The 25,000-nt window shown below is 51.5% G+C and overlaps 1 protein-coding gene across 2 annotated transcripts in view; it reads left to right on the top strand.

Annotated features, from left to right (window-relative positions):
• Positions 1 to 25,000, top strand: part of LOC113816458 (protein fem-1 homolog C) — a 207,256-nt gene that overhangs the window by 120,391 nt on the left and 61,865 nt on the right. The window contains exon 1 of one of the 2 annotated variants that reach the window (XM_027368504.2): positions 1,875 to 2,327. The exons of the other annotated variant lie outside the window; for it this stretch is intronic. Within the exon in view, the coding sequence (XP_027224305.1) occupies positions 2,271 to 2,327 (57 nt within the window). The 5' untranslated portion in view covers positions 1,875 to 2,270. Of the gene's footprint in view, positions 1 to 1,874; positions 2,328 to 25,000 lie in introns of those variants that run through there. 2 annotated transcript variants of the gene reach the window in all.

The following is a 25,000-nucleotide window of genomic DNA, read 5'->3' as shown; positions in this document are numbered from 1 at the left end:
GAAGGTGGATGAGAGGGGTTCGTGGGAAGGGAGAGGGAGGGAGGGAGGGAGGGAAGGAGGGTGGGTGGAAGGGAAGGGAAGAGTTGTGTGAAGGACTCGGCGTTGGAAAGGGAGTGGGAAAGGGGATTCAACGGGAGGGGGAGAGGGGTGGGACTCCCTGTGAGGGAAGAGGGAAGAGGGAAAGGGGTGTTTGGAGAGTGGGAGGAGGGAAAAGGCGTTCGTGGAGAGGGGAGAGGGGCGAGAGAAAGGTCTGTTGGGAGAGGGAGCCGTTTCTAGCAGATTATTTGTTCTTACCTTCAATCCTATCTCACCTCCTTTTTTATTAATCGCTTTTATCCTGTTTCTTCTTTATTTGCCATCTGTCCTGTTTCCCATTTCCGTATCTTCTTCTTTTCTCAACTCCTTTCCCCCCCTTTCCTCTGCTCTTTTTTATCCATCACGTGTCCCCACTTCCTGGAAAAGGGTTGAACGACCGATCGAACGTACCCCGCACGCCCTGACCTAGCCGCCCGACGCCCACGCCCATGACCGTCGCCGCCCTTATAAGGAGGAGGGAGACCTACTCTAAGGGGTGGCCCTCTGGACGACCCCCGGGGGGCCACGGACGAATTGTTGGTAGGAGGGGGTGGGGCGAGGGAGGGGATTGGGGGTGATGATTGGAGAAGAGAAGGGGGTGAGGTAGGAGGAAGGGGGATAGGGAAAGGGGAGAGAAAGGGGTTAGAGAGACGGAGATAAGGCTAGGAAGAGGTTACGAGACGATGGTAGGAAGAGGAGAGGGGTGCGAGAAATAGGGAAAGGGGATAAAGAGGAGAGACGTTCGGAGGGGAGGGAGGGGGGTGCATGTTTCTTTTCGGTGATGAGGGGTGCGTGTTGGGATGGGGGGGTTGTTTGCATGTTCGTATTGGCAAGTCCTTTTTCGGTTTTATGTTGTGGTCATGTGTCGTATATGTCTGTGCCTCTTATTTGGCATAAGTGGCTGTGCCTTCTTTGCGATAATTGCAAAGAGCGCGTTCGTCCCCTTGCCTCGCAGCCAGGTCCGCCTCGCCCACAGCTCGGACAGGACTCCACGTGGTGTGGTTGAACCCTTTGTTTACCTGCCGAGAGTCGTTTACCTGCCGAGGAGTCTTGGCGCTCGCTTGGCCTCTCGGGAGAAGGTGGCGGCGCGGAGGGCGGCCTCGTTCAGCTGGCCTGCGGGTGGCTTCGACGGCTCGTGGCGACGGCATCGGCTGCGTCGGCGGCAGGAGGGGCGTCGGGATTCACGTTCAAGGTCTCGGGGGGGGGGGGGGGGGGGTCTGACTTTAGGGTCCAACTTTGCGAGGGTTTGCGTTTGTTTGTTGGCTGCTGTTTGTGGTTTCGCTGGTTTCGCGGCTTTGGTCATCGGCATCAGCGGGATGGCTCGGACGACAGGGTAATCCGGGGCTCTGGTGGCAGAGGCTTGCGTGTCTTCTGGTTTTCACAATTATTTCTAACTCTGATTTCTAAGCGAGGGTCAGATCAGCGTGGAAGGGGGGAGGGGGGAGGCTCTAGCCACAGCATCGCCAGGGAGGGGAGGGGAGGGGGAGGCACGCCGCTTACCAAAGAGAGAAGCGCGTCGGGTCATTGCCGCGCCAGAGCATTATCACCTTTAACTCGAAAATGCGGGAGTTGATTGCTCTTAAAGGCAGGCGCTGACCGATCGCCGTCGCCAAACAAACAAAAGCCGACCCAGTTTCCCGGGGCAGCCCCTCGCCGTAACGGGGCCAGGGAGAGAGATTACCTGCGCGAGAAGCTGAAGAAGAACAACCTGTTCGCCCACGTATCCTCTCGCACACACACAAAACACCACGCCCACACACTCACACCCACGTGGGTCTCTGGTGCGCCCTCATTGGTGCTCCTGGAGTGCTCCCCGCCGCCCGCAGTAGCCGTCTGGAGATGGTGGCGTCGAGGGGCAGCCTCTTGCTTGCGCCGGGGAGTCGCGTGCTGAATGTGGTGCTCGACGCGTGTGCTTGCGGGCGTAGAAGGCGCCGCGAGACGGGCTTGGTGGTGCCTTTTCGATCTTGGCGAGAGATCCGGGCGAAGAAGACCTCCGTTCGAAAGGGCTTCTCGTTTAGGCGTCCTATGGGATATAGGCGTGAGCGTCCGCCTTATCCCGGAAGTGTGATAGGGGAGTAAAGCTCTCCCCCCCCCCCGTATTGATAATGACTTAGAGGTGGAAGTGAAAATGCGAAAGCGAATTGCTGGCGGAGACTCGCCCTCGACAGCGGCGAGGAGGACCGGGTTCCGTCGCGATGTCGCCGGATCGAGGGACACGCGAGTGCCCTTGCAGTCTTCAGGAGGAGCAGGAGGTATGTGGCCAGAGCTTTGTGTAGCCTCGGGGTATCTTCCCTTTAAGCCTCCTCCCCGCCCCGTGCCCCCTTTCCCCCCTCCTGTGCCTCACCTCCCCCCCTACCACCCCCTTCGCCTGGATAAAGAGCGAATAAGGCGTGATGGAGGATGTGGATTCGGGGCTGGTAGGATGGGTCCCGTGACGTGTGGAGAGGGACCTTAAAGGAGGCTGAAGGATAGGACACACACACGCACACACGCACGCACGCGCACACACACACACACACACACACACACACACACACACACACACACACACACACACACACACACACACACACACACACGAGAGAGAGAGAGAGAGAGACACTCAGACATGTCAATCAGTCAGTCAGGCAGGCAGGCAGTTAGGGAGGGAGGGAGACAGACAGATAGCAGTCATTCATACAGTCAGTCAGTCATTAAAAAAAGATGGTGAAAGCATGAAGACAAGGGCATTGCAGTTGAAAGATACAAAACATTTAGAGATTGATAAAGAAAAAGATATATGTGAAAAAGAAATAGAATGGAGGGAGAGTGAAACTTTAGACATAAAGGAAAAAACAGGTGGAGAGGAAGGGTGAGAGAAAGAGAGAGGTCGACAAGGAAGAAAAATAATATAGATAAAAGGCTGAGAGAGAGACAGACAGACAGACAAGGAACAAAAATAATCATAGATAAAGACCAAGACACAGAGACAAAGACAGACAGACAGACAGACAAGGAAAAAAAAATATCATAAGTAAAGACTAAGACACAGAGACAAAGACAGACAGACAGACAGACAAGGAACAAAAAAAATCATAGATAAAGACTAAGAGACAGAGACAAAGACAGACAGACAGACAGACAGAAGAACTAAGACCGGGAACATAAATATGCAAACTGGAGGCCTCCACGCGACGTGCCTCCTGCTCCCTACCTGCTGAAGTGAACCCGGGCAGCAGCAGCAGCGGTCTCATTTCCTGCTGACCCCGCTCGGCGAACTGCTCCAAATGTTACGTCAAGGTGATGGAGGCGGGATCACCGTGAAGAGGGGTGTGGCCTCACTAAAGGGGTGTGGTCAGTGTGCAGTGAGGAGGGGGAGGAAAGAGGTGGAGGTGGTTGGTGGGAGGGGGAGGAAAGAGGTGGTGGAGGTGGAGGTGGTGGAGGAGAGGAGGAGGAAGAAGAGGGATGGGGGAAGTGAATGAGAGGGTGGAAAGAGGTGGAAGGGGAGGAAAGTGGGAGGTGGTGGAGGTGGAGGAAAGGGGGAGGTGGTGGAGGTGGAGGAAAGGAGGGTAGGGGAGGGGAAGTGAGGAGGAAGAGGGAAGTAAATAGGTAAGTAGAAAGAAGGAAGACGGATGGGCGAAAATAGTGAAAAGAGGAAAGAAAAGGAGGAGGAGGATTAGGAAGAGGGCTCTAGGAGAGGAGAGGGAGGAAAGAGAAGGGGGAGGGGGGATATAAATAGCAAACTTTGCATCGGCGACGCACTTCCGTGTACTTCCTCCCCGTCAAGTTCTGGCTCTGTGCTGCCGCTTCCCCTCTCCCCCTCCTCCTCCTCCTCCTCCTTCCTCCCTCCCTCCCTCCCTCCCTCCCTCCCTCCCTCCCTCCTCCTCCCTCCTCCCTCCTTTTCCTCCTCCTCCTCCTCCTCCTCCCTCCTCCTCCCCTCTCCCCTCCCACCTCCTTCTTCCTTCTTCCCTTCCTCCCTCCCTCCTCTCCCTCCTCCCTCCCTCCTCCCTCCCTCCCTCCCTCCCTCCCTCCTCCCTCCCCTCCTCCCTCCTTCCTCCTCCCTCCCTCCTCCCTCCTCCTCCTCCCTCCCCTCCCACCTCCTTCTTCCTTCTTCCTTCCTCCCTCCCTCCTCCCTCCTCCCTCCCTCCACCTCCCCCCACTCCCTCCCTCCTCGCACGTACACTTTACGCGTCGTCGTCGTCGTCGTCGTCGTACTTCTTTCCGCGTCGCCGTGTTGCCGAGGCCGCCGCCCTGGTTCCCTCAGCTTTAAGGCGACGGCCGCTGCTGCTCCGCCTGGGGGGGGTTGGTTCTCGCCGCCACGTCCGCTTTAACGGGCACGCTGGAGGGAGGGAGAGAGAGGATCCCTTCCACGTGGCTCGGGGTTATGCAAGGCTTATATTTGGGTTGCTTTCGCCAGCGTCGTCGTCGTCGTCGTCGTCGTCATTATCATCGTCATCATTATCATTATCATAATCATTATCATCATCATTGTCATTATTATCATCATCATCATCAATCATTATCATCGTCAATCATCATCAATATCAATCATTATCATTAACATCATCATCAATCATCATCATCATTATCGCTGTTGGTATTATTTTTGTTGTCATTATTATGGCTCTCATCACAGTTAATATTCCGTCCTCGTTATTGATATTGTTTTTATTATCGGTTTTCCTTTTTTTCTTTACTATTTTTTGTTGTTTTTATTATCAGTTTTTTATTCAGTTCAGTATTTTTTGTTTTGTTCATAATTCCCAGTATCGTGTTATTGATCCGTGATTCGTGTTCTCACCGCCTTTATTGATGTTTTTTTTTTCTTCGTCTCTTTAACACGTCGATGTTTCATGCTGTAATGCGACCTGGACTCACGCCTTATTTACCCCGAGGTCGAAGCCAGGTACCTCCCCTGACCTAACCTAATCTCCCTCGTGTTAGGTCATGCTCGGCGGTGATGGGAGAGGTAGATGAGCGAGGGAGATTAAAAGAGGGGAGGAGGAGGAGGAGGAGGTGGGGGAATGGGAAGTGGGGTGGGTGGTGGTGGTAGGGGTGGTGGTGGAGGGGGAGTAGGTGAAGGGAGGAGGAGGAAAAGGAAGAATGGGGAGGAAAAGGAAGAGGTGAAGAAGGAAAAGAAAGAGAAGGTGGAGGGAGGAGGAGAAAAAGGAAAAGGAAGAGGAGTAAAAAAGGAAAAGGAAGAGTAGGTGGAGGGAGGTGGAGGAGGGGAACGAAGATAGAGGGAGGTGGTGTAGGAGGAGGTGCGAGCGAGCGAGCGAAGGAGGAAGTCGGCGAATTGAATCGCGTCGGTTTCGTGTCCGGATTCGCGCTTCTTCGCGGTGGGACGGATATTCGATCAGGCGGTGAAGTTTTAAACCAACTTTTTTTTTTTTTTTTTTTTTTTTTTTGAGAGAGAGAGAGAGAGAGTGAGAGAGAGAGAGAGAGAGAGAGAGAGAGAGAGAGAGTGTGTGTGTGTGTGTGTGTGTGTGTGTGTGTGTGTGTGTGTGTGTGTGTGTGTGTGTGTGTGTGTGTGTGTGTGTGTGTGTGTGTGTGTGTGTGTGTGTGAGAGCGAGCGAGCGAGCGAGAATCTCCGTCACTTACACATGCATTTACTTCAGAAGAGAGAGAGAGAGAGAGAGAGAGAGAGAGAGAGAGAGAGAGAGAGAGAGAGAGAGAGAGAGAGAGAGAGAGAGAGAGAGAGAGAGAGAGAGAGAGAGAATCTCCGTCACTTACACATGCATTTACTTCCAAGAAGAGAGAGAGAGAGAAAGAAAAGAATCTCCGTCACTTCACACATGCATTTACTTCAAGAAGAGAGAGAGAGAGAGAGAGAGAGAGAGAGAGAGAGAGAGAGAGAGAGAGAGAGAGAGAGAGAGAGAGAGAGAGAGAGAGAGAGAGAGAGAGAGAGAGAGAGAGAATCTCCGTCACTTACACATGCATTTACTTCCAAGAAGAGAGAGAGAGAGAGAGAGAGAGAGAGAGAGAGAGAGAGAGAGAGAGAGAGAGAGAGAGAGAGAGAGAGAGAGAGAGAGAGAGAGAGAGATATGGAAAGAGAAAAGAAGAGAGAGAGAGAGAAAATCTCCGTCACTTACACATGCATTTACTTCCAAGAAGAGAGACGGGGAAGAGAGGAGAGAGAGGAGAGAAGAGAGAGGAAAATTCCACTATCCGGAGCAATAGAGGAAGCGGCGTATTCCGAGCAAAGGCTGCCGTGTCAATTATTTCGTGGAGGAAGCAGCCTTGGTTACTGTGCAAATCGGATAAATGAGGCGCCTGTTTGGGGCTGTTGATACCCGCCTGTTTCTTCGGGTTTTGGATGTTCAGGTGGAGTGGCAGGTCGCGTTCGCGGTTTGAGGGGTTGGTTCTGTAGGTGGAGTGGCAGGTCCCCTTCGAGGTTTGTTTCTGTAGGTGTAGTTGCAGGTCACATTCGAGGTTTGAGTGGTTGTTCCTGTAGGTATAGTGGCAGGTCACAATTGAGGTTTGAGGGGTTGTAAAGGTGGAGTGGCAGGTCACAATTGAGGTTTGAGGGGTTGTTTGTGTGGGTTTAGTGGCAGATAGGGTGTGGTGGCAGGTCGCATTCGAGGTTTCAGAGGTTAGTTCTATAGGTGCAATGGCAGATAGGTGTAGTGGCAGGTCGCATTCGTGTTTTGAGGGGTTAGTTCTGTAGGTGTAGTGGCAGGTCACATTCGAGGTTTGAGGGGTTAGTTCTAAAGGTGTAGTGGCAGGTTGCGTTCGTGGTTTGAGGGGTTGGTTCTGTAGGTGGAGTGGCAGATAGGTGTAGTGGCAGGTCCCGTTCGAGGTTTGAGTGTTGTTTCTGTAGGTGTAGTTGCAGGTCACAATTGAGGTTTGAGGGGTTTATTTCTGTAGGTGTAGTGGCAGGTCGCATTCCAGGTTTGTTTGTGTAGGTGTAGTGGCAGGTCGCATTCCAGGTTTGTTTGTGTAGGTGTAGTGGCAGGTCACAATTGAGGTTTGAGGGGTTTATTTCATTGCAATGACGTCATCGAAGAGAGCGGAGGCCATTTGCAAAGTTGATGTTCTTTCTGAATCGAATGGTGTCGGGTGAAGCGCGCATTTCAGTTTAGAAAGTTGGTGGATAACTGCATGGAAGGCATGCCGGGCAGGCAGTTATGCAGGTCAGCAGGCAGGGAGGCAGACGGACAGGCAAGCAGACAGACAGACAGACAGACAGACAGACAGACAAGCAGGTAGGTAAGTAGAAAGGCAGACAGACAAGTAGGTTGGTAAGTAGAAAGACAGACAGACAGACAGACAAGTAGGTTGGTAAGTAGAAAGACAGACAGACAAGTAGGTTGGTAAGTAGAAAGACAGACAGACAGACAAGTAGGTTGGTAAGTAGAAAGGCAGACAGACAGATAAGTAGGTTGGTAAGTAGAAAGGCAGACAGACAAGTAGGTTGGTAAGTAGAAAGGCAGACAGACAGACAAGTAGGTAGGTAAGTAGAAAGGCAGGATCAGACAGGCAGGCGGGTAGGAAGGCAGGGAGATAGGAACGCAAACAGGCAGGTAAGCAAGAAGGCAGGCAAGCAAGCAGGCAGGTAGGGCAGGCGTGAAGGCAAGCAGGTAATACGTCAGATGCACCTACAGCCCCGATAGTCAATCAAACTAAAAGAATGATAGACATCTCCCCCCCCCCCCGTCCCCCATCCCTCAGAGGGAAAGAGAGAGGAGGGGAGGGTCCTTTGCACCCCCCTCCCCCTGCACACCCCCCCCACCTCAGAGGAAAAGAGAGGGGAGGGGAGGAGGGTCCCTTGCCCCCCCTCCCCCTCCTCCTCCCTCCTCCTCCTCCTCCTCCTCCTCCTCCTCCTCCTCCTCCTCCTCCCTCCTCCTTCTCCGCCCCTCCTCCTCCCCTCCCTCCTCCTCCCTCCTTCCTCCTTCCCCCTCCACCCCCTCCTTCCCCCCCTCCTCCTCCTCCTCCTCCTCCCCCTCCTCCTCCTCCTCCTCCTCCCCCTCCTCCCTCCCTCCCCCCTCCTCCCTCCCTCCCCCTCCTCCCTCCTCCTCCTCCCCCTCCTCCTCCCCCTCCTCCTCCTCCCCTCCCTCCCCTCCTCCTCCTCCCTCCTCCTCCTCCCCTCCTCCTCCTCCTCCTCCTCCTCCTCCTCCTCCTCCTCCTCCTCCTCCTCCCCCCCCTGCAAGGAGCCTCGGGGAGATCCTCCTTCATCGTGCGTGGAGCGAGCAAGGGATATTGCAGAGAGGTTTCCTGGATCTCCGGTTATTGCGTCGGGCGGCCGCGTTGCAGAAGCGGGTCGCGAGCGGGTTTCGGATAAGCGGGCGCCGCGCTCTCTCGAGATGTTCTTCCTTGTTTGTGTGTCTGTCTGTTTGTTTGTCTGGTGCGATGTAGTGTCGTTGTTGTTGTTGTTGTTGTTGTTGTTGTTGTTTGTATTATCAGTTGTTGCTGTTATTGGTTCTTTGGTTTTTTTTGTTTTGTTTATGGTTTGTGTGAGATGGGGTTTGTTCGTTTGTTTGTGTATGTTTGTCAGCCCATCTGTCCATCTGCCTGTCTACCTGTTTGTCTATCTGTCAACCTGTCTGTCTATGTCTATCTGTCAACCTGTCTGTCTATGTCTATCTGTTAACCTGTCTGTCTATGTCTATCTGTCAACCTGTCTGTCTATGTCTATCTGTCAACCTGTCTGTCTATGTCTATCTGTCAACCTGTCTGTCTATGTCTATCTGTCAACCTGTCTGTCTATGTCTATCTGTTAACCTGTCTGTCTATGTCTATCTGTCAACCTGTCTGTCTATGTCTATCTGTCAACCTGTCTGTCTATGTCTATCTGTCAACCTGTCTGTCTATGTCTATCTGTCAACCTGTCTGTCTATGTCTATCTGTTAACCTGTCTGTCTATGTCTATCTGTCAACCTGTCTGTCTATGTCTATCTGTCAACCTGTCTGTCTATGTCTATCTGTCAACCTGTCTGTCTATGTCTATCTGTCAACCTGTCTGTCTATGTCTATCTGTCAACCTGTCTGTCTATGTCTATCTGTCAACCTGTCTGTCTATGTCTATCTGTCAACCGCCCTGTCTATGTCTATCTGTCAACCTGTCTGTCTATGTCTATCTGTCAACCTGTCTGTCTATGTCTATCTGTCAACCTGTCTGTCTATGTCTATCTGTCAACCTGTCTGTCTATGTTCATCTGTCAACCTGTCTGTCTATGTCTATCTGTCAACCTGTCTGTCTATGTCTATCTGTCAACCTGTCTGTCTATGTCTATCTGTCAACCTGTCTGTCTATGTCTATCTGTCAACCTGTCTGTCTATGTCTATCTGTCAACCTGTCTGTCTATGTCTATCTGTCAACCTGTCTGTCTATGTCTATCTGTCAACCTGTCTGTCTATGTCTATCTGTCAACCTGTCTGTCTATGTCTATCTGTTAACCTGTCTGTCTATGTCTATCTGTCAACCTGTCTGTCTATGTCTATCTGTCAACCTGTCTGTCTATGTCTATCTGTCAACCTGTCTGTCTATGTCTATCTGTCAACCTGTCTGTCTATGTCTATCTGTCAACCTGTCTGTCTATGTCTATCTGTCAACCTGTCTGTCTATGTCTATCTGTCAACCTGTCTGTCTATGTCTATCTGTCAACCTGTCTGTCTATGTCTATCTGTCAACCTGTCTGTTTATCTGCCTGTCTCTGCTTGTCTATCTGTCTATCTATCCGTCTGTCTGTCTGTCTGCCTTTCTGCCTGTCTGTCTGTCTGCCTTTCTGTCTGTCTGCCTGTCTACCTGTCTGTCTATCTATCTGACTTTCTGTCCGGGGGTCGGTCTATCTGTCTACCTTTCTGTCTGTCTGTCTGTCTGTCTATCTATCTGACTTTCTGTCCGGGGGTCGGTCTATCTGTCTACCTTTCTGTCTGTCTATCTGTCTACCTTTCTGTCTGTCTGCGAGGCCGGCGGAGGGGAGTGCACGCAGGACGCTTCTCGGGATCGGCGAGCGAGGCCCTGAAAGGCGGAGGCGACGACGCAGGTATTTTCGGATCTCTTCGGAGGCGATCGGATCTCCCTCCTGTTTTCTCTCTCCTCCTCCCCCTTTTGATCTCCGTTCCGATTCGCTGTGTAACGAGGGCGAGCGGGGACGTCGGTATCCCCCCTGTGTGTGTGTGGGCGTGGGCGTGGGTGGTTCGGGTTGTGAGGGCTGTGAGGGCGCCGCCACCCCCGCCTCTCTGTCTGTCTTTGTCTGTGTCTGTCTGTTTCTCTCTCTCTCTCTCTCTCTCTCTCTCTCTCTCTCTCTCTCTCTCTCTCTCTCTCTCTCTCTCTCTCTCTCTCTCTCTCTCTCTCTCTCTCTCTCCCCCCAACTCCTCTTCCTTGAGTGGTGATTGGAAGCTTCAGTGGCGCTGGGGAGTTTTTTTTTTTTTTTCCATTCTTCTCCTCTTCCTGCCTCTTCTCATCGTCCTTTCCTTCCTGTCTCTTCGTCTCTCCCTTATCATCATCATCATCATCATCAATCGTCATCATACCACCACCATCATCATTATCATTATCATCATCATCATCATCATCATCATCATCATCATCATCATCATACCATCATCATCATCATCATCATCATCATCATCATCATCACCGCCATCATCACCATCACACCACCACCACCAATCCACCAATCCACCATAATCATCATCATTATCACCACCAGCAGCATCTACCCTTATCATTTGACGATTTAATCACCGGATGCGATAAGCCCCTTAACGACCTGACCTGCCCCTTGAAACGGCATCAATTAAGCCCTGCGGCAAAGGGCTTGATTAATGGGAGAGAAAACGTCGTGGGGTTGATGGTGTCCGCTTAAGGGAACGGCGGGGAACGTTCGTGGTGCCATTCCGGGCTCGGAGCATCGCGTGTCGGGGAGCCTTTAGGGGGCGAGGAATGCTCAGGTACCCCTTCCCCGCTTTGGGCTCTCCCCCCCTCCCCCTCCCCTCTCTGTCTGTGTCTTGTCTTTCTTTTTTTCTTTCTTTTTTTTTTGCTTTTTTTCGTTCTTTCGTTTTTTTCGTTTTTTTCTTTTTCTCTTTTTCTTTCTCTTTCTCGTTTTCTTTCTTTCTCTCTTTTTCTCTCCCTTTCGCCTCCTCCTCCTCTTCCTCCCTCCTTATACACCTCCTTTCTCCCATCCTCTTTTACCTCCTCCCCAGGCCATCACCACCACCACCACCATCACCACCACCACCACCATCATCACCATCATCATCATCATTATCACCACCACCATCTACCCTTATCATTTGACGATTTAATCACCGGATGCGATAAGCCCCCTAACGACCTGACCTGCCCCTTGAAACGGCATCAATTAAGCCCTGCGGCAAAGGGCTTGATTAAGGGGAGAGAAAACGTCGCGGGGTGAATGGTGTCCGCTTAAGGGAACGGCGGGGAACGCTCGTGGTGCCATTCCGGGCTCGGAGCATCGCGTGTCGGGGAGCCTTTAGGGGGCGAGGAATGCTCAAGTACCCCTTCCCCGCTTTGGGCTCTCCCCTCCCCCTCCCCCTCCCCTCTCTCTTTCTCTCTCTCCGTCTGTCTCTTGTCTTTTTTCTTTTTTTTCGTATTTTTTCGTTCTTTCGCTTTTTTTCTCTTTTTTTCTTTCTCTTTCTCTTTCTTTCTCTTCGTCTCTCCCTTTCTCCTCCTCCTCCTCTTCCTCCCTCCTTATACACCTCCTTTCTACCATCCTCCTTTACCTCCTCCCCAGGCCATCATCATCATCATCACCATCCTCATCCTCATCATCATCACCATCATCATCATAATCATAATCATAATCACCATCATCATCATCACACCACAACCACCACCAATCCACCATAATCATCACCATCATCATCACCATCATCATCACCACCACCACCATCTACCCTTATCATTTGACGATTTAATCACCGGATGCGATAAGCCCCTTAACGACCTGACCTGCCCCTTGAAACGGCATCAATTAAGCCCTGCGGCAAAGGGCTTGATTAAGGGGAGAGAAAACGTCGCGGGGTGAATGGTGTCCGCTTAAGGGAACGGCGGGGAACGTTCGTGGTGCCATTCCGGGCTCGGAGCATCGCGTGTCGGGGAACCTTTAGGGGGCGAGGAATGCTCAAGTACCCCTTCCCCGCTTTGGGCTCCCCCCCCTCCCCTCTCTGTCTGTCTCTGTCTGTCTCTTGTCTTTCTTTCTTTCTTTTTTTCGTTTTTTTTCGTTCTTTCGCTTTTTTTCAATCTTTTTTTCTCTTTTTCTTTTTCTCTTTCTCTCTTTCTTTCTTTTTTTTTTTTCTCTTTTTCTCTTTTCTTCTTTCTCTCTTTTCTCTCTCTCTCTTTCTTCTCTCTTTCTCTCTCTCTCTCTCTCTCTCTCTCTCTCTCTCTCTCTCTCTCTCTCTCTCTCTCTCTTTCTCTCTCTCTCTCTCTCTCTCTCTCTCTTTCTCTCTCTCTCTCTCTCTCTCTCTCTCTCTCCCTTCCTCACTCTGTTTGTTTGGTTGTTCGTTTGGCATGTGATTGTATGTGTTTGTATATGCTCATGTGCGTAAATTTCCAAGACACATGAAATTTTCATAAGGAGGCCTAGTGAGGTTGGCAGATGAGGGGTGTGAAACGTGTTACAAACCTGTTCATTGCGCGTGAGTGGGCGGTGTCGCTGCTAGGTGGGTATGGGGGAGAGGTTGCTTGGGGGAGAGGGAGGGAGATGCGTGTGTCACAGGGAGTTTGTTGGAGGCAAGTCTCGCTAATGTGCCCAAGTTACATCTCGTTAATGGGAAACTGTCGATGTTGCTAATGGATCGCGGAGGAGGAGTATAGAGGGAGCCGAAACGTAGCATTGTTTACCCGCCGGTGTTTAGTCGCTATTCGCAGGGGGGGGGGGGGGGGAGGTTGTTTGTCATGCAATTTTCGGGGAATAAACGCTTGGCTTTCCGAGTGTCTCCAGGGGCTCGACGTCCACCGAAATGGGAAGGAGGAGGATGGGAATGTTTGGGGTGTGGAGGAGAGAGGGAGAGGAAATGAGTAAGTAGGAGAGAGAGAGAGAGAGGGAGAGGGGGGGGGGAACGGACGGACGGAGAGAGAGAGGGAGAGGGAGGAAGAGAGACAGAGAGAGAAAGAAAGAAAGAAAGAAAGAAGGAAAGAAAGAAAGAGAGAGAGAGAGAGAGAGAGAGGGACAGACAGACAGACAGACAGAGGCCATTCAGATGCGAGTAGGATGGAGAAAAGACAAAAGAGCGAGGGAGATTCTCACCGACGAACAGAGCAACAGACAGACCGACAACCACCGCCTTGAACCCTCACCCCCGCGCCCGAACCGACGCTGACCTTGACTGACAGCCCTCGCATGACACGCCGATGCGATCATGAGTGATCTAATTTATTCATGATTGGTCCCGCGAATCCAATCCATTCCTCTCTTCAAGATTTATAGCTCTTCTGTCCCCGGCGTGCTTCCAGTCTCTCTTTCTTCTTCTTTAGTATATCCCTCTTCTTCTTCTAATCTTTTATCTTTTCTATTTCTCTGTCTCGCGTTCATTTCACTTCGTTTCATTAATTTTGGTTATCTTATCTCTTTTCTTTTTCTTTTCGTCTCGGCTTCCACTCTTTATCAGCTGATGTTTATCGTTGGTTCTCTTGTTGAACTTGCTTTGGTCATGCGTTTATCTTTCGTTTTCTTCTCTGTTACATCATCTATCGCACTTGCATGATTCGTTGTTTTAGTCATCGTTGATTTGCTTATATTGTTTATATTAGTTATTCATCTGCCTGTTTGGCCGAGGAGAAACGTCAGCAGCCCTGGCACTGTGCCACGCCACGCCCGTTCTCATATTCTCGAAACTGTTGCTCCTTCCCTCTTACTCGGTGTTAATTACGCCCCATTTCCTCGATTTATCCTCCTCTCTCCGTTCCCTGTGCCACGGGATAATGGATGGCATTGGCACTGGGTATGGCAGCGGGTGTCGCAAGTGCCACCGCGTGCGTTACGAGGGCGCCGTCCTTTTGGCTTGCGTAAGGCACCGTCGACGGCACCGTTGGCGGTACTGAAGGTGGCACTGAGTTCACGAGGGGCAGGAGGGGGTAGCTCGGAGGGGCAGGCAGCGGTGTTTGGGCTCTTAGGGGTTATTTTCGAGGGTTATGTTTGTAAAATAGGGGGCGGGAGGTGGAGGTGGAGGTATAAGTGGAGGGAGGGGAGAGAGAAGGAAGGAGGGAGGGAGGGAGGGAAGGAGGAGGGAGAGAAGGGAGGAGGGAGAGAGAGAAGGGAAGGAGGGAGAGGGAGGGAGGGAGGGAGAGAGAGGGAGGGAGGGAGGAGGGAGGGAGGATAGAGGAGGAAGGAGGGGAGAGAGAAGGAGGAGGAGGTGGAGGTGGTGGTGGTGGTGGTGGTGGTGGTGGTGGAAGTGGAAGTGGAGAGGGAGCAGCTGGAGGACGGGGCGAGAGGTGAAAGAACGGGAAGGGGGGTGGGGGGTGGGGGTAGGGTGAATGAGTAAATGTGATTCAGGATTGATTGAGAGTGAAATGATCTAATTGGCGCGAAGGTTAGGGAACGAGGTCGTAATTCTGATTGTCGTTTGATGGAAACTCAAAGAGCGGCGCGCATCCAATCTGGTTTTATCTTTAGTCTTTCTCTTTCTATCTCTCTCTCTCTTTCTCGCTTTCTTTCTGTCTCTCTCTCTCTCTTTCTCTTTTTCTTTTTCTTTTTGTTTTTTCTCTCTCTCTTTCTCTCTCTCTCTCTCTCTCTCTCTCTCTCTCTCTCTCTCTCTCTCTCTCTCTCTCTCTCTCTCTTGCACCCCCTCCTTTCTTTCCCCACTCCCTCCTTTCTTTCTCTCCCCTCCCTATTCAGTCTCGCCCCTTTTTTTTCTCTTCTCTCTCTCCTCAGTCTCTCCCTTCCCTCCCTCTCTCCCCACTCCCTCCCTCCCCTTCTCTCTCCCTCCCTTCCTTCCCTCTCTCCCTCCTTCCTTCCTCTCTCCATCCTTCCTTCCCTCTCTCCCTCCTTCCTTCCCTCTCTCCCCCACTCTCCCTCCTTCCCTCCCTCTTTCTCCCCTCCTTCCTTACCTCCCTCCCTCTCTCTCCCCTCTTCCTCCCTCTCTCTCCCCTTCCCTCCCTCTCTCCCTCCCTCTCTCTCCCTCCTTCCCTCCCTCTTTCTCCCACCTTCTCTCTCTCTCTCCTCTTTCTCCCTCCTTCCCTCTCCGTCGCCCCTCCTTCCTCTGTCTCTCTCCCTCCTTCCCTCTTCTCTCCCTCCTTCCTCCTCCCTCTCTCTCTCTCTCTCTCTCTTCTCTCTCTCTCTCTCTCTCTCTCTCTCTCTCTCTCTCTCTCTCTCTCTCTCTCTCTCTCTCTCTCTCTCTCTCTCTTTCTCTCTCTCTCCCTCTCTCTCTCTCTCTCTCTCTCTCTCTCTCTCTCCTCTCTCCCTCTCTCCCTCTCTCCCTCTCTCCCTCTCTCCCTCTCTCCCTCTCTCCCCACTCCCTCCCTCTCCTCTGAATATCTCTCTGTCTATTTATATCTCCCGTGAATGCCGTTCGAACCGGTTTCGAAGAGGCTTCGGTCAGCGTTATGTAAACACGTGTTCCGTTGTCTCGGCGATCGATCGTGTGCTGTTCTTAAATGTAGGGGAGGGGGAGGGGGTGAAGGTGGAGCCGAAAGCGAGGAGGAGGAGGAGGAGGAGGAGGTGGAGGAGCCGAAGGTGAGGGGGGAAGAAGGAGGAGGAGGAGGAAATAGTAGAAGAAGGAGAAGAAGAAGAAGGGAGGAAGGAAGGAAAAGGAGGAGAAAGTGGAACCGAATACGAGGAGGAGCAAGAGCGGCAGTAGTCGAAGACGAAGTGGAGGAGGAAGAAGAGGGGGAGGAGGAAGAGGAGGAGGAGGAGGAGCCTAAGACGATGTAAAGAAGGAGAAGAAATAAAGAAGACCCAAGAGTAGATTTTCGTAATTATATATACAGGTCTCTCGCCGCATTTTACGTAATGGCGCTCTTGATTTTTTTCTCGATCACTTTTCCTCCCCGGCGAAAGGGCGTGGCTGCGAATACGTAGGAGGCGGCGATGACGTCATTTTTGCCTCGTGCGAGTGTGGACCGCAAGACGGAGATTGGTGCGCGATAAGGCTCGTGATATCGATGCGGCTGTGTAGGTCTCTCTCTCTTCCTCCTCTATTTTATTTTATTTTTTATTTATTTTTTTTTTTGTTCATGGATATCATTCCCTTTCTTCCCTCTTCTCCCTCTGGCTCGTTTCTCTGTTCTTCCGTCCCTTTCCTTTTCCTTCCTTTTCCTTCTTCTCCTTTCCTCTCCTTCCTTCTCCCTACCACCTTCCCTTCTCACCACCTCTTTAAACTCTCCATCTCTCCCCACCCCCATCCAACCCTGCAGTCCTCCGCTCCTCCTCCGTCTCCTCCTCTCTCCTCTTCCTCCTCCTCCTCCTCCTCCTCCTCCGCCTCCTCCTCCGCCTCCTCCTCCTCCGCCTCCTCCTCCACCTCGTCCTCCTCCTTCTTCTCCTCCTCCCTCCTACCTCCTCCCTCCAACCCTGCAGTCCTCCCTCCTCCTCCTCCTCTCCTCCCCCTCCAACCTCTCCTCCCCGCCCTCCAACCCTGCAGTCTTCCCGTCCTCCGCCTCCTCCACTTCCTCCTCCTCCTCCTCCTCCTTCCTCTCCTCCTCCTCCACCTCCTCCTCCTCTCCTCCTCCTGCTCCTCCTCCCCCTCCAACTCCAGTCCTCCTCCTCCTCCGCCTCCTCCCTCCTCCTCCTCCTCCCCCTCCGCCTCCTCCTCCCCCGTGACCCCCCGAGCCATTATGGGCATCCACGTGCGAGTCCGTGCTTGAGGGCGGCGGAGGCACGTGATCCCGACGGGAGGCCGAGCGGGAAGGCGCAAGCAAGGGAGGAGAGCCAGATTTGCATGTGGTGGCCGCTGTTAATTTTATTTACTTATTTATTTTATTTTGTTAATTTTTTTTTATTTATTTATTTATTTATTTATTTATTTATCATTTATTTTTTTATTTTATTTTTTTTTGGGGGGAGGGGGGTGAAAGTGGAGTATTTTTTCACATTGTTTCGGTTTGTTTATAGGTATTTAGATCTGTTCTGTATTACTTGTCTGTGCATATTTGTATATTTTGTGTTCGCTGTAATTATTACTTTTTTATTGTTACCTTACGGATATCTTGAGTATGAATTGTTATAATAATTTTCATTGTTATTGTTGTTTCTTTTATCATTATCATTATTATTATTGTTAACATTATTATTATTAAGATGTATATATCCATTATCATTATTATTATTGTTATTATTATTATTGCTATTATTATTATTATTACTATTAAAAAATATATATATCCATAGATAAGTCGCCATGGGCTGGGAGGGGGGTAAGGTAGAAGTAATTGAGGATTGGGACGAAGGCAGGGATGAGGCTGGGGCAGGGAGGAGGGGGAGGGGCAGAGGGCGGGAGGTGGGGAGGTGGGAGGGGTTAGGGGAGGGGAGGGGTTAGGGGAGGTGTGGGGAGGTGGAGGAGGGGGGTAGGGGCAAGGGGGAGGGGGAGGTGGGAGTGGAGGGGGTTAGGGGCAGAGGGGGGAGTGATCCACTCGCCGAATTGGTCTTTACAGAAATCGACGGCAGGCATTTCTTGAGGGATTTCTTGGAGGGACAGTGGATGAGGGGAAGGAGACGGGAAGAAGAAAAAGGAGAGGGGAGGGATGATGGTGGTAAAGAGGAGTGCAACGATGATAATGATGATGATGGCAGTGATGATAATGATGATGGTGGTGGTGGTGGTGGTGATGATGATAATAATGATGGTGGTGGTGATGATGATGAGGATGATGGTAGTGATAATGATGATGGCGGTGGTGGTGATGATGATGATGATATTGGTGGTGGTGGAGGTGGTGATGATGATGGTGGTAGTGATGATGATAATGATGATGGTAATGGTGATGAGGATGATAATGATGGTAGTGATGATGATGGTGGTGGTGATGATGATAATGATAATGGTGGTGGTGATGATGATAATGATGATGGTGGTGGTGATGATGATGGTAGTGATGATGGTGATGACGACGATGAGGATGATGATAATGATGATGATAGTGATGATGATGAGGAGGAGGAGGATGGTGGTGGTGGTGATGAGGATGATGATGGTAGTGATAATGATGATGATGGTGATGACGAAGATGATGACGACGATGAAGATGATGATAATGATGATGATAGTGATGACGGTAGCGATGATCGTGATCGTATTAACGGCAACTACATCGGGAGAAGCAACCAAATACGGGGAGTAAGTAAAGGAGAGGAGCGTGATTGATGATAAACAAGGCGATAAGTGCGAAGCAAGAGAGGAGAATGGGCGCGGAGGCGAGTGCGAAGAAAAGGAAAGATAATGAGAGAGAAAAAAAGAAAGGGAAAGATATTAAGAGAGAGAAAAAAGTAAGGGAAAGATATAAAGAGAGAAAAAAAGAATGGGGAAGATATTAAGAGAGAAAAAAAGCAAGGGAAAGATATCAAGAGAGAAAAAGGCAATCGAGATAGAATGAATAAAGGGAATGGAAGGAAGGAAGAGAGAATGAGGAGAAAGATGCGAAGCGCCGTTGCATTTAGAAACGAAGATGGGGGTGGGAAGGATAGGAGCGATAAGAATTGGTAATAAAGTTGATAAGATAGTGTAAGTGGCTGTTCTAGGAAACGGAAGAAGAAGGAAGCGAGGGAGAAAGAAAGGAGAGAGGAAAGGAAGGGAAAGAGTTTGGAGAAACAGTTTCGAAAGCGTGAAACGATGAAAGGATGAACAGCTGTTCTTAGAAACAAATGGAAGGGGAAAAAAGGAAAAACAAAACAAAGGGAATAGCGATAATACGGAGAAGGAAGAGAGGGTGTGGACGAAGGGAAGGGAGAGAGTGAGTAAGGGTGAGTTTGTCGCCGCGTTTGCTCATCGGGACGAGACTCATCGCCCGGCCGCTGGACTCTGACGTCATCACTCCCGCTTGCGCCCGTAGTCGATTTCACCCGCCGCCGTCGATCTTTTTATTATCGTCTTATATCATCTCCATCCTTATCTTTCTCGTTCTGGTCTCCCTTCGCTACCACCGTCATTACTATGTAGAGCATCCTCGTCACCATCTCCGGTTTTTTTATTCCTTCCGTTCTGCGAAAATCACCGTCATCACCATTTTCACCATCTCTCTTTCTCTCCCTCACCGTAACCCACCGTTGAAGCCAGTGACCGGAGGGTTTCATTTTGAGGGTGGATGGGTGGGTGGAAGGGCTAGGGGTGGGGTGGGGGTGGGGGTGGGGGGAAGCATAATAACAGAAGCCACAATTTGCGTCCTCGTGGGTGGAATCTGTTGCAAGCAATTGGTTACTCTCCTCCCTCTCTCTCTGTCTCTCTCTCTCTCTCTCTCTCTCTCTCTCTCTCTCTCTCTCTCTCTCTCTCTCTCTCTCTCTCTCTCTCTCTCTCTCTCTCTCTCTCTCTCTCTCCCTCCCTCTCTCTCTTTTCTCTCTCTCCTCTCCTCTCCTCTCCTCCTCCTCTCCTCTCTCTCTCTCTCCTCCTCTCCTCTCCTCTCCTCTCCTCTCCCTCTCCCTCCCTCTCTCTCTCTCTCTCTCTCTCTCTCTCTCTCTCTCTCTCTCTCTCTCTCTCTCTCCCTCTCCCTCTCCTCTCCCCTCCCTCCCTCCCTCCCTCCCTCTCCTTCTCTCTCTCTCTCTCTCTCTCTCTCTCTCTCTCTCTCTCTCTCTCTCTCTCTCTCTCTCTCTCTCTCTCTCTCTCTCTCTCTCTCTCTCCCTCCCTCCCTCCCTCCCTCTCTCTCTCTCTTTTCTCTCTCCTCTCCTCTCCTCTCCTCTCCTCTCCTCTCTCTCTCTCTCCTCTCCCCTCCTCTCCTCTCCTCTCCTCTCCTCTCCTCTCCTCTCCTCTCCTCTCCTCTCTCTCTCTCTCTCTCTCTCTCTCTCTCTCTCTCCAGTTCTTTCTCCTCCGAGTGTCCAATCAAGCGATGCATGAATGGGGTGCATGGTAAGGGTAGTGGATGCTGGGGTGGGGTGGGGAGGGGGGGAATGAGGAGGGGGATCGGGCTCCGGGGGTGGCGGTGGGGATGGGAGGGGTGGGGAGGGGGGAAGGGAGGGGTGTTCCTCCACACAACGTCATGATTGCGCAAGGCCAACGGACGGTCGGGTTGCATGGCTGCTTGCAATACGTCATGTTGCTTGCTTGGGGTTACGTTGGCTCGGTATTTGTCTGACGGGTCTTTCACTCGGCACTCTCGCTCTCTTTCTCTCTTCTCTTCTCTTCTCTTCTCTTCTCTTCTCTTCTCTCCTCTCCTCTCCTCTCCTCTCCTCTCCTCTCCTCTCCTCTTCTCTCCTCTCCTCTCCTCTCCCTCTCCTCTCTCTTCTCCTCTCTCTTCTACTCTCCTCTCCTCTCCTCTCCTCTCCTCTCCTCTCCTCTCCTCTCCTCTCTCCTTTCCTCCCTCCCACTCTCTCTTCCCACTCCCATTCTCCGTTCTTTCACACATTTTTCTCCCTACTTCTCGACTCCCCCCCCCCTTCCCCTCCCCTTCGTTGACGTCAGGCAGTGTTGTCAATAGCGATTATCAATCTCTTGAGCCAGGCCTGCAAAGTGGGCACGCTCATTTTGTAATTATATCATTATGTTGTTTTTGCTGGGTCACAGGTTGCCTTTTGATCTTTAGAAATCGTTATGGGGCATCGCTCTATATCTTTGTTTGTTTGTTTTTTGGCACGTTGTAACTGGGTTTTGGCACGTTGTAACTGGGTTTTGGCACGTTGTAACTGGGTTTTGGCACGTTGTTAATGGTTTTTGGCACCTTGTAACTCTTTGGCACGTTGTGACTGGTTTTTGACACGTTGTAACTGGTTTTGATATGTTTTTTGGCACCTTGTAACTCTTTGGCACGTTATGACTGGTTTTTGACACGTATCTGTTTTTATATGGTTTTTAGTACGTTGTAATTGTTGTTTGACACGTAACTTTGTGTGGCTCGCTGTTATCGCGCTCAAGGCGTCGTTGATATCCGCTCTTTGGGTTGATCTTATCAGTGAAGGGTCAGGTGATACGGCGCGTCGGCTTGTAGGCCTATGTTGCCCCCGCGTGACATATGTTATGGCCACGTGCTTCGTGTATTCAATTCCTTCCCTCTCTTCCTTGTTTTTGTCTCGCTCTTTTCGTTTTCCTTTTCATTTCTTTACACATCTTTCTCCCCTTCTTTTCCTTCTTCGTCTTCGTTCATTTTTCTCCCCTTTGTTTCATCTCTCTTCTTCCTCGCCAACCCCTCTTCTGCCTCTTTCCCCCCTTCCTCTTCTTTCCCTCTTCATCCCATCTCCCCCTTTTCTCCTCTGTTCGTCTTGGAGAAAGAGGAAACAGAAAGGGAAAGATCGCCATCATATTTCCCTTATGGAGTCTTCGTTGAGGCTGAGGCACACCCTCGGGGCTTCTCTTCGAACGGCTTCCCAGTGTTGGATGAGACGCGCTGGCTGTCCATTCTTTAGCAAGGAGTGAATGAGGTGTTCGCCTTCATTCAGTATCACGTTCCCTCTCCCTTCCCGCCGCCCCCTCCTCCTTCCCCTCAGGCCTTCTCTCCTTCCCGTCCCCTCCCCTTCTCCCCTCTGCCTTCCCTCCTTCCCCTCAGCCCTTCTCTCCTTCCCGCCCCCTCCTCCTTCTCCCCTCTGCCTTCTCCTCCTTCCCCTCTGGCCTTCTCTCCTTCCCGCCCCTCCTCCTTCTCCCCTCTGCCTTCTCCTCCTTCCCCTCAGCCCTTCTCTCCTTCCCGTCCCCTCCCCTACTCCTCTCTGCCTTCTCACCTTCCCCCTCCTTTTCCTTCCCCTCTGCTCTCTCACCTTCCCCTCCTCCTCCTCCCCTTCCCCTTCCCCTCGCCTTCTCCCCTCTGCCCTCACACCTTCCCCTCCTCCTCTCCTTCCTCACTGCCTTCTCACCCTCCCACCCTCTTTCCGTCTTCCCGCTTCCCCTCGACCTCCCTCCCCCCCTTCTCTTGTGTGACGTCATTGCTCGAGGGGTTTGTTGCCGCGGTGACGTCACGTATTTTTCTGCATGGAGAGCTTCGTTATTTTATTCATTCATTAAGTGTCGCTGAAAGGCACAAAGACTCGGGCAGGGAACGTGCGTCAGAATATGTAAAGCTTAGAGAGCGCTGATGTTGTCGATGTTGTGTAGTTTTGTTGTCAGTGTTGTCAGATGGCTGTATGTGAGGTGTGGGGCTGGGTTATGAAGCGCTGTCATTCGTGTTTGGCAGACAGCATAGCCAAGTGCCAGGGAGGTTGCCCTAGTGACCAGCACGGTGCCCTTCCTGCCTTGTACCGAGGCGCGAGTTCTCCGTGGGTGTTTTGGGACGGCGTTTGTTGTTGCAGTTGTTGCTGTTTTGACGGATTTGTGTGATTTTTTTTTCAGCTGCTAACGGTTGTCTAGACATTGCTGTACGAGTCGAATCGAATTCAGATAATGATTAGGTGTAGCGATAATGAAATTGATAACGGTGCTTGATAACGGTGGACCTGCACGATCAAATTGAGATAATATTGTCGAGAAACGAGGCTATAACGGCGAATAACATTGTCGATCTTGTTAATCCAAGTTGAAACACGCACGCCCCACCCCTACCCCCACCCCACCCTCCCCATAGCGTGTTTTAGAGACCGCTAATTGTCGACCTCTCACTGATACGACGTTGCTAAGGCGAATGAGGATTTTTTTTGTTTTGTTTTGTTTTTGTGAGGCGAGATCGTCTGCTTCTAAAATCCTTGCTGATTGTGATTCATTCGCCGATTTCCTGGATTTTTGTTCGCCGTGTCCTCGTGTTTTCTCCCTCGCCCTGACATACTGATCTCCCTCCCTCCATCCATCCATCCATCCATCCATCCATCCATCCATCCATCCATCCTTCCCACTCTCCCTTCCCCCTTAACCCTCCCCCTCCCCCTATTCTCTCCTTCTCCCTATACCCCATATTCTCTCCTTCACCCTATACCTACTTGTATCTATTGTCACTCTCATTTCCTACCTAACCCACCGTCGCATTGCCCGCCCATCGTCACCCTTACGCCCCTCGACCTCATCCTCGAGTCACAACGGCTGTCCCCCTCGCCCTCAAGTCGACCTCGCTCTCGCCCTCTCTCCCTCAAGTCAACCTTACCTCTCACCCTCTCTCCCTCATCCTATGCATTCCCAGCCTCCTGCCTCGCCTGCGGACATCCTCACCTCCACCCCCCCTCCACGAACCCCACCCCACCCCCACCTCACCCCACCCACGAAGGCGGCCTCGACCCCAAGGCTTTTAGTGGCGCCGCGCGGGGGTGGGTGTTGGGGTGGGGTGGGGGGGTGGGGGTTGAGTGGCCCAATCGGCTTCCCTATTTCGACGTCATCAAAGCGGCTGGAAAGGTTGTGGGAATGCAGGTTGGAAAAGAGGACGGGGGGTGGGGGGGGGGGAGGCGGAGGATAGAGGGATTGAGGGCGTTAGTGGGAAGAGGAGAGAAGAGAGGATAGGGAGTTGGTAGGTAGAGGATAGAGGGTGGGGGTGTCAGTAGGTTGAGGATAAGAGGATAGGGTGTCAGGAGGTAGAGGATAGAGGGTGGGGGTGTCAGTAGGTTGAGGATAAGAGGATAGGTAGAGGATAGAGGGGGGGGGTGTGAGTGGGTTGAGGATAAGAGGATAGGGTGTGGGTAGGTAGAGGATAGAGGGTGGGGGTGTCAGTAGGTTGAGGATAAGAGGATAGGGTGTTGGTAGGTAGAGGATAGAGGGTGGGGGTGTCAGTAGGTTGAGGATAAGAGGATAGGGTGTTGGTAGGTAGAGGATAGAGGGTGGGGGTGTCAGTAGGTTGAGGATAAGAGGATAGGGAGTTGGTAGGTAGAGGATAGAGGGTGGGGGTAGAGGATAAGGGTGTCAGAGGTTGGTAGGTAGGAGTGATAGAGGGTGGGGGTGTCAGTAGGTTGAGGATAAGAGGATAGGGAGTTGGTAGGTAGAGGATAGAGGGTGGTGTTGTCAGTAGGTTGAGGATAAGAGGATAGGGTGTCAGGAGATAGAGGATAGAGGGTGGGGTTGTCATTAGGTAGAGGATAGAGGATAGAGGGTGGGGTTGTCATTAGGTAGAGGATAGGGCGTTAGTAGGTAGAGGATAGGGCGTTAGTAGGTAGAGGATAGAAAGGTATGGGGTCATTAATGGCTTGGAGAATTGAAGGGTGGGGATGGTTATGGGTAGTGGGTAGGTTGGAGGGTGAGGGCTTTGGGGGGGGGGGGTTAGCTGTTAGGCAACCTGATCTTTCTTTTAATAAGGTTTTAGGTGGCTGTAGGATTTTTTTTTCCGAGTGTTGAGCCGTCATATGTATTAGTTGTAGATAGGCCTACCGTATGCTTACTTGGGTAGGCTTATTCAGTCACGGAGGCCGAAGTATTAAAGGGGCTTATGCAATCTTAAGCTTCCTCCCTCTCTTCCTTCTCTTCTCTCCCATTCGCTTTCCTTCTTCCTCTCTCCCTCTCCGCCTCTCCCATTCTTTCATCCTCTCCCTTTCGCCCGTGTCTCATTTCTTTTTTCTCTCTCTCTCTCTCTCTCTCTCTCTCTCTCTCTCTCTCTCTCTCTCTCTCTCTCTCTCTCTCTCTCTCTCTCTCTCTCCCTCCCTCCCTCCCTCTCTCTCTCTCCCTCCCTCCCCTCCCTCTCCTCTCCCTCTCCTTCTCCCCCTCTCCTATTCCATCTGCCTCTTTCTTTCCTTCTCTTCCTTATTCTCTTCTCATCCTCCTCCTCCCATTTTCCTATACCCTCTCCCCTCTGTGCTTCCCTCCCGTCCTCGTCCCCCCCCCCCATCTCTTCCCCCACCTCCCTCTACCGCCCCCCCCCCTCCCGCCGTCGTGTACCTCCATCTTACCTACCTCTTAATTTATTCAAGTTGCATGACAGCGTGGTATTGAAAAAAAGGACAGGGTAGGAAGAGAGGAATGGTGGATGGAAGGTGTGACTGAGTGAGTGAGCAACAGAGAGAGTGAGTGCTTA

The sequence above is a fragment of the Penaeus vannamei genome, chromosome 14, assembly GCF_042767895.1.
Source record: "Penaeus vannamei isolate JL-2024 chromosome 14, ASM4276789v1, whole genome shotgun sequence".
Classification (NCBI taxonomy): Eukaryota; Metazoa; Arthropoda; class Malacostraca; order Decapoda; family Penaeidae; genus Penaeus; species Penaeus vannamei.
The sequence above is the reverse complement of the archived record's forward strand: the minus strand, read 5'-3'. Positions and strand labels throughout refer to the sequence as shown.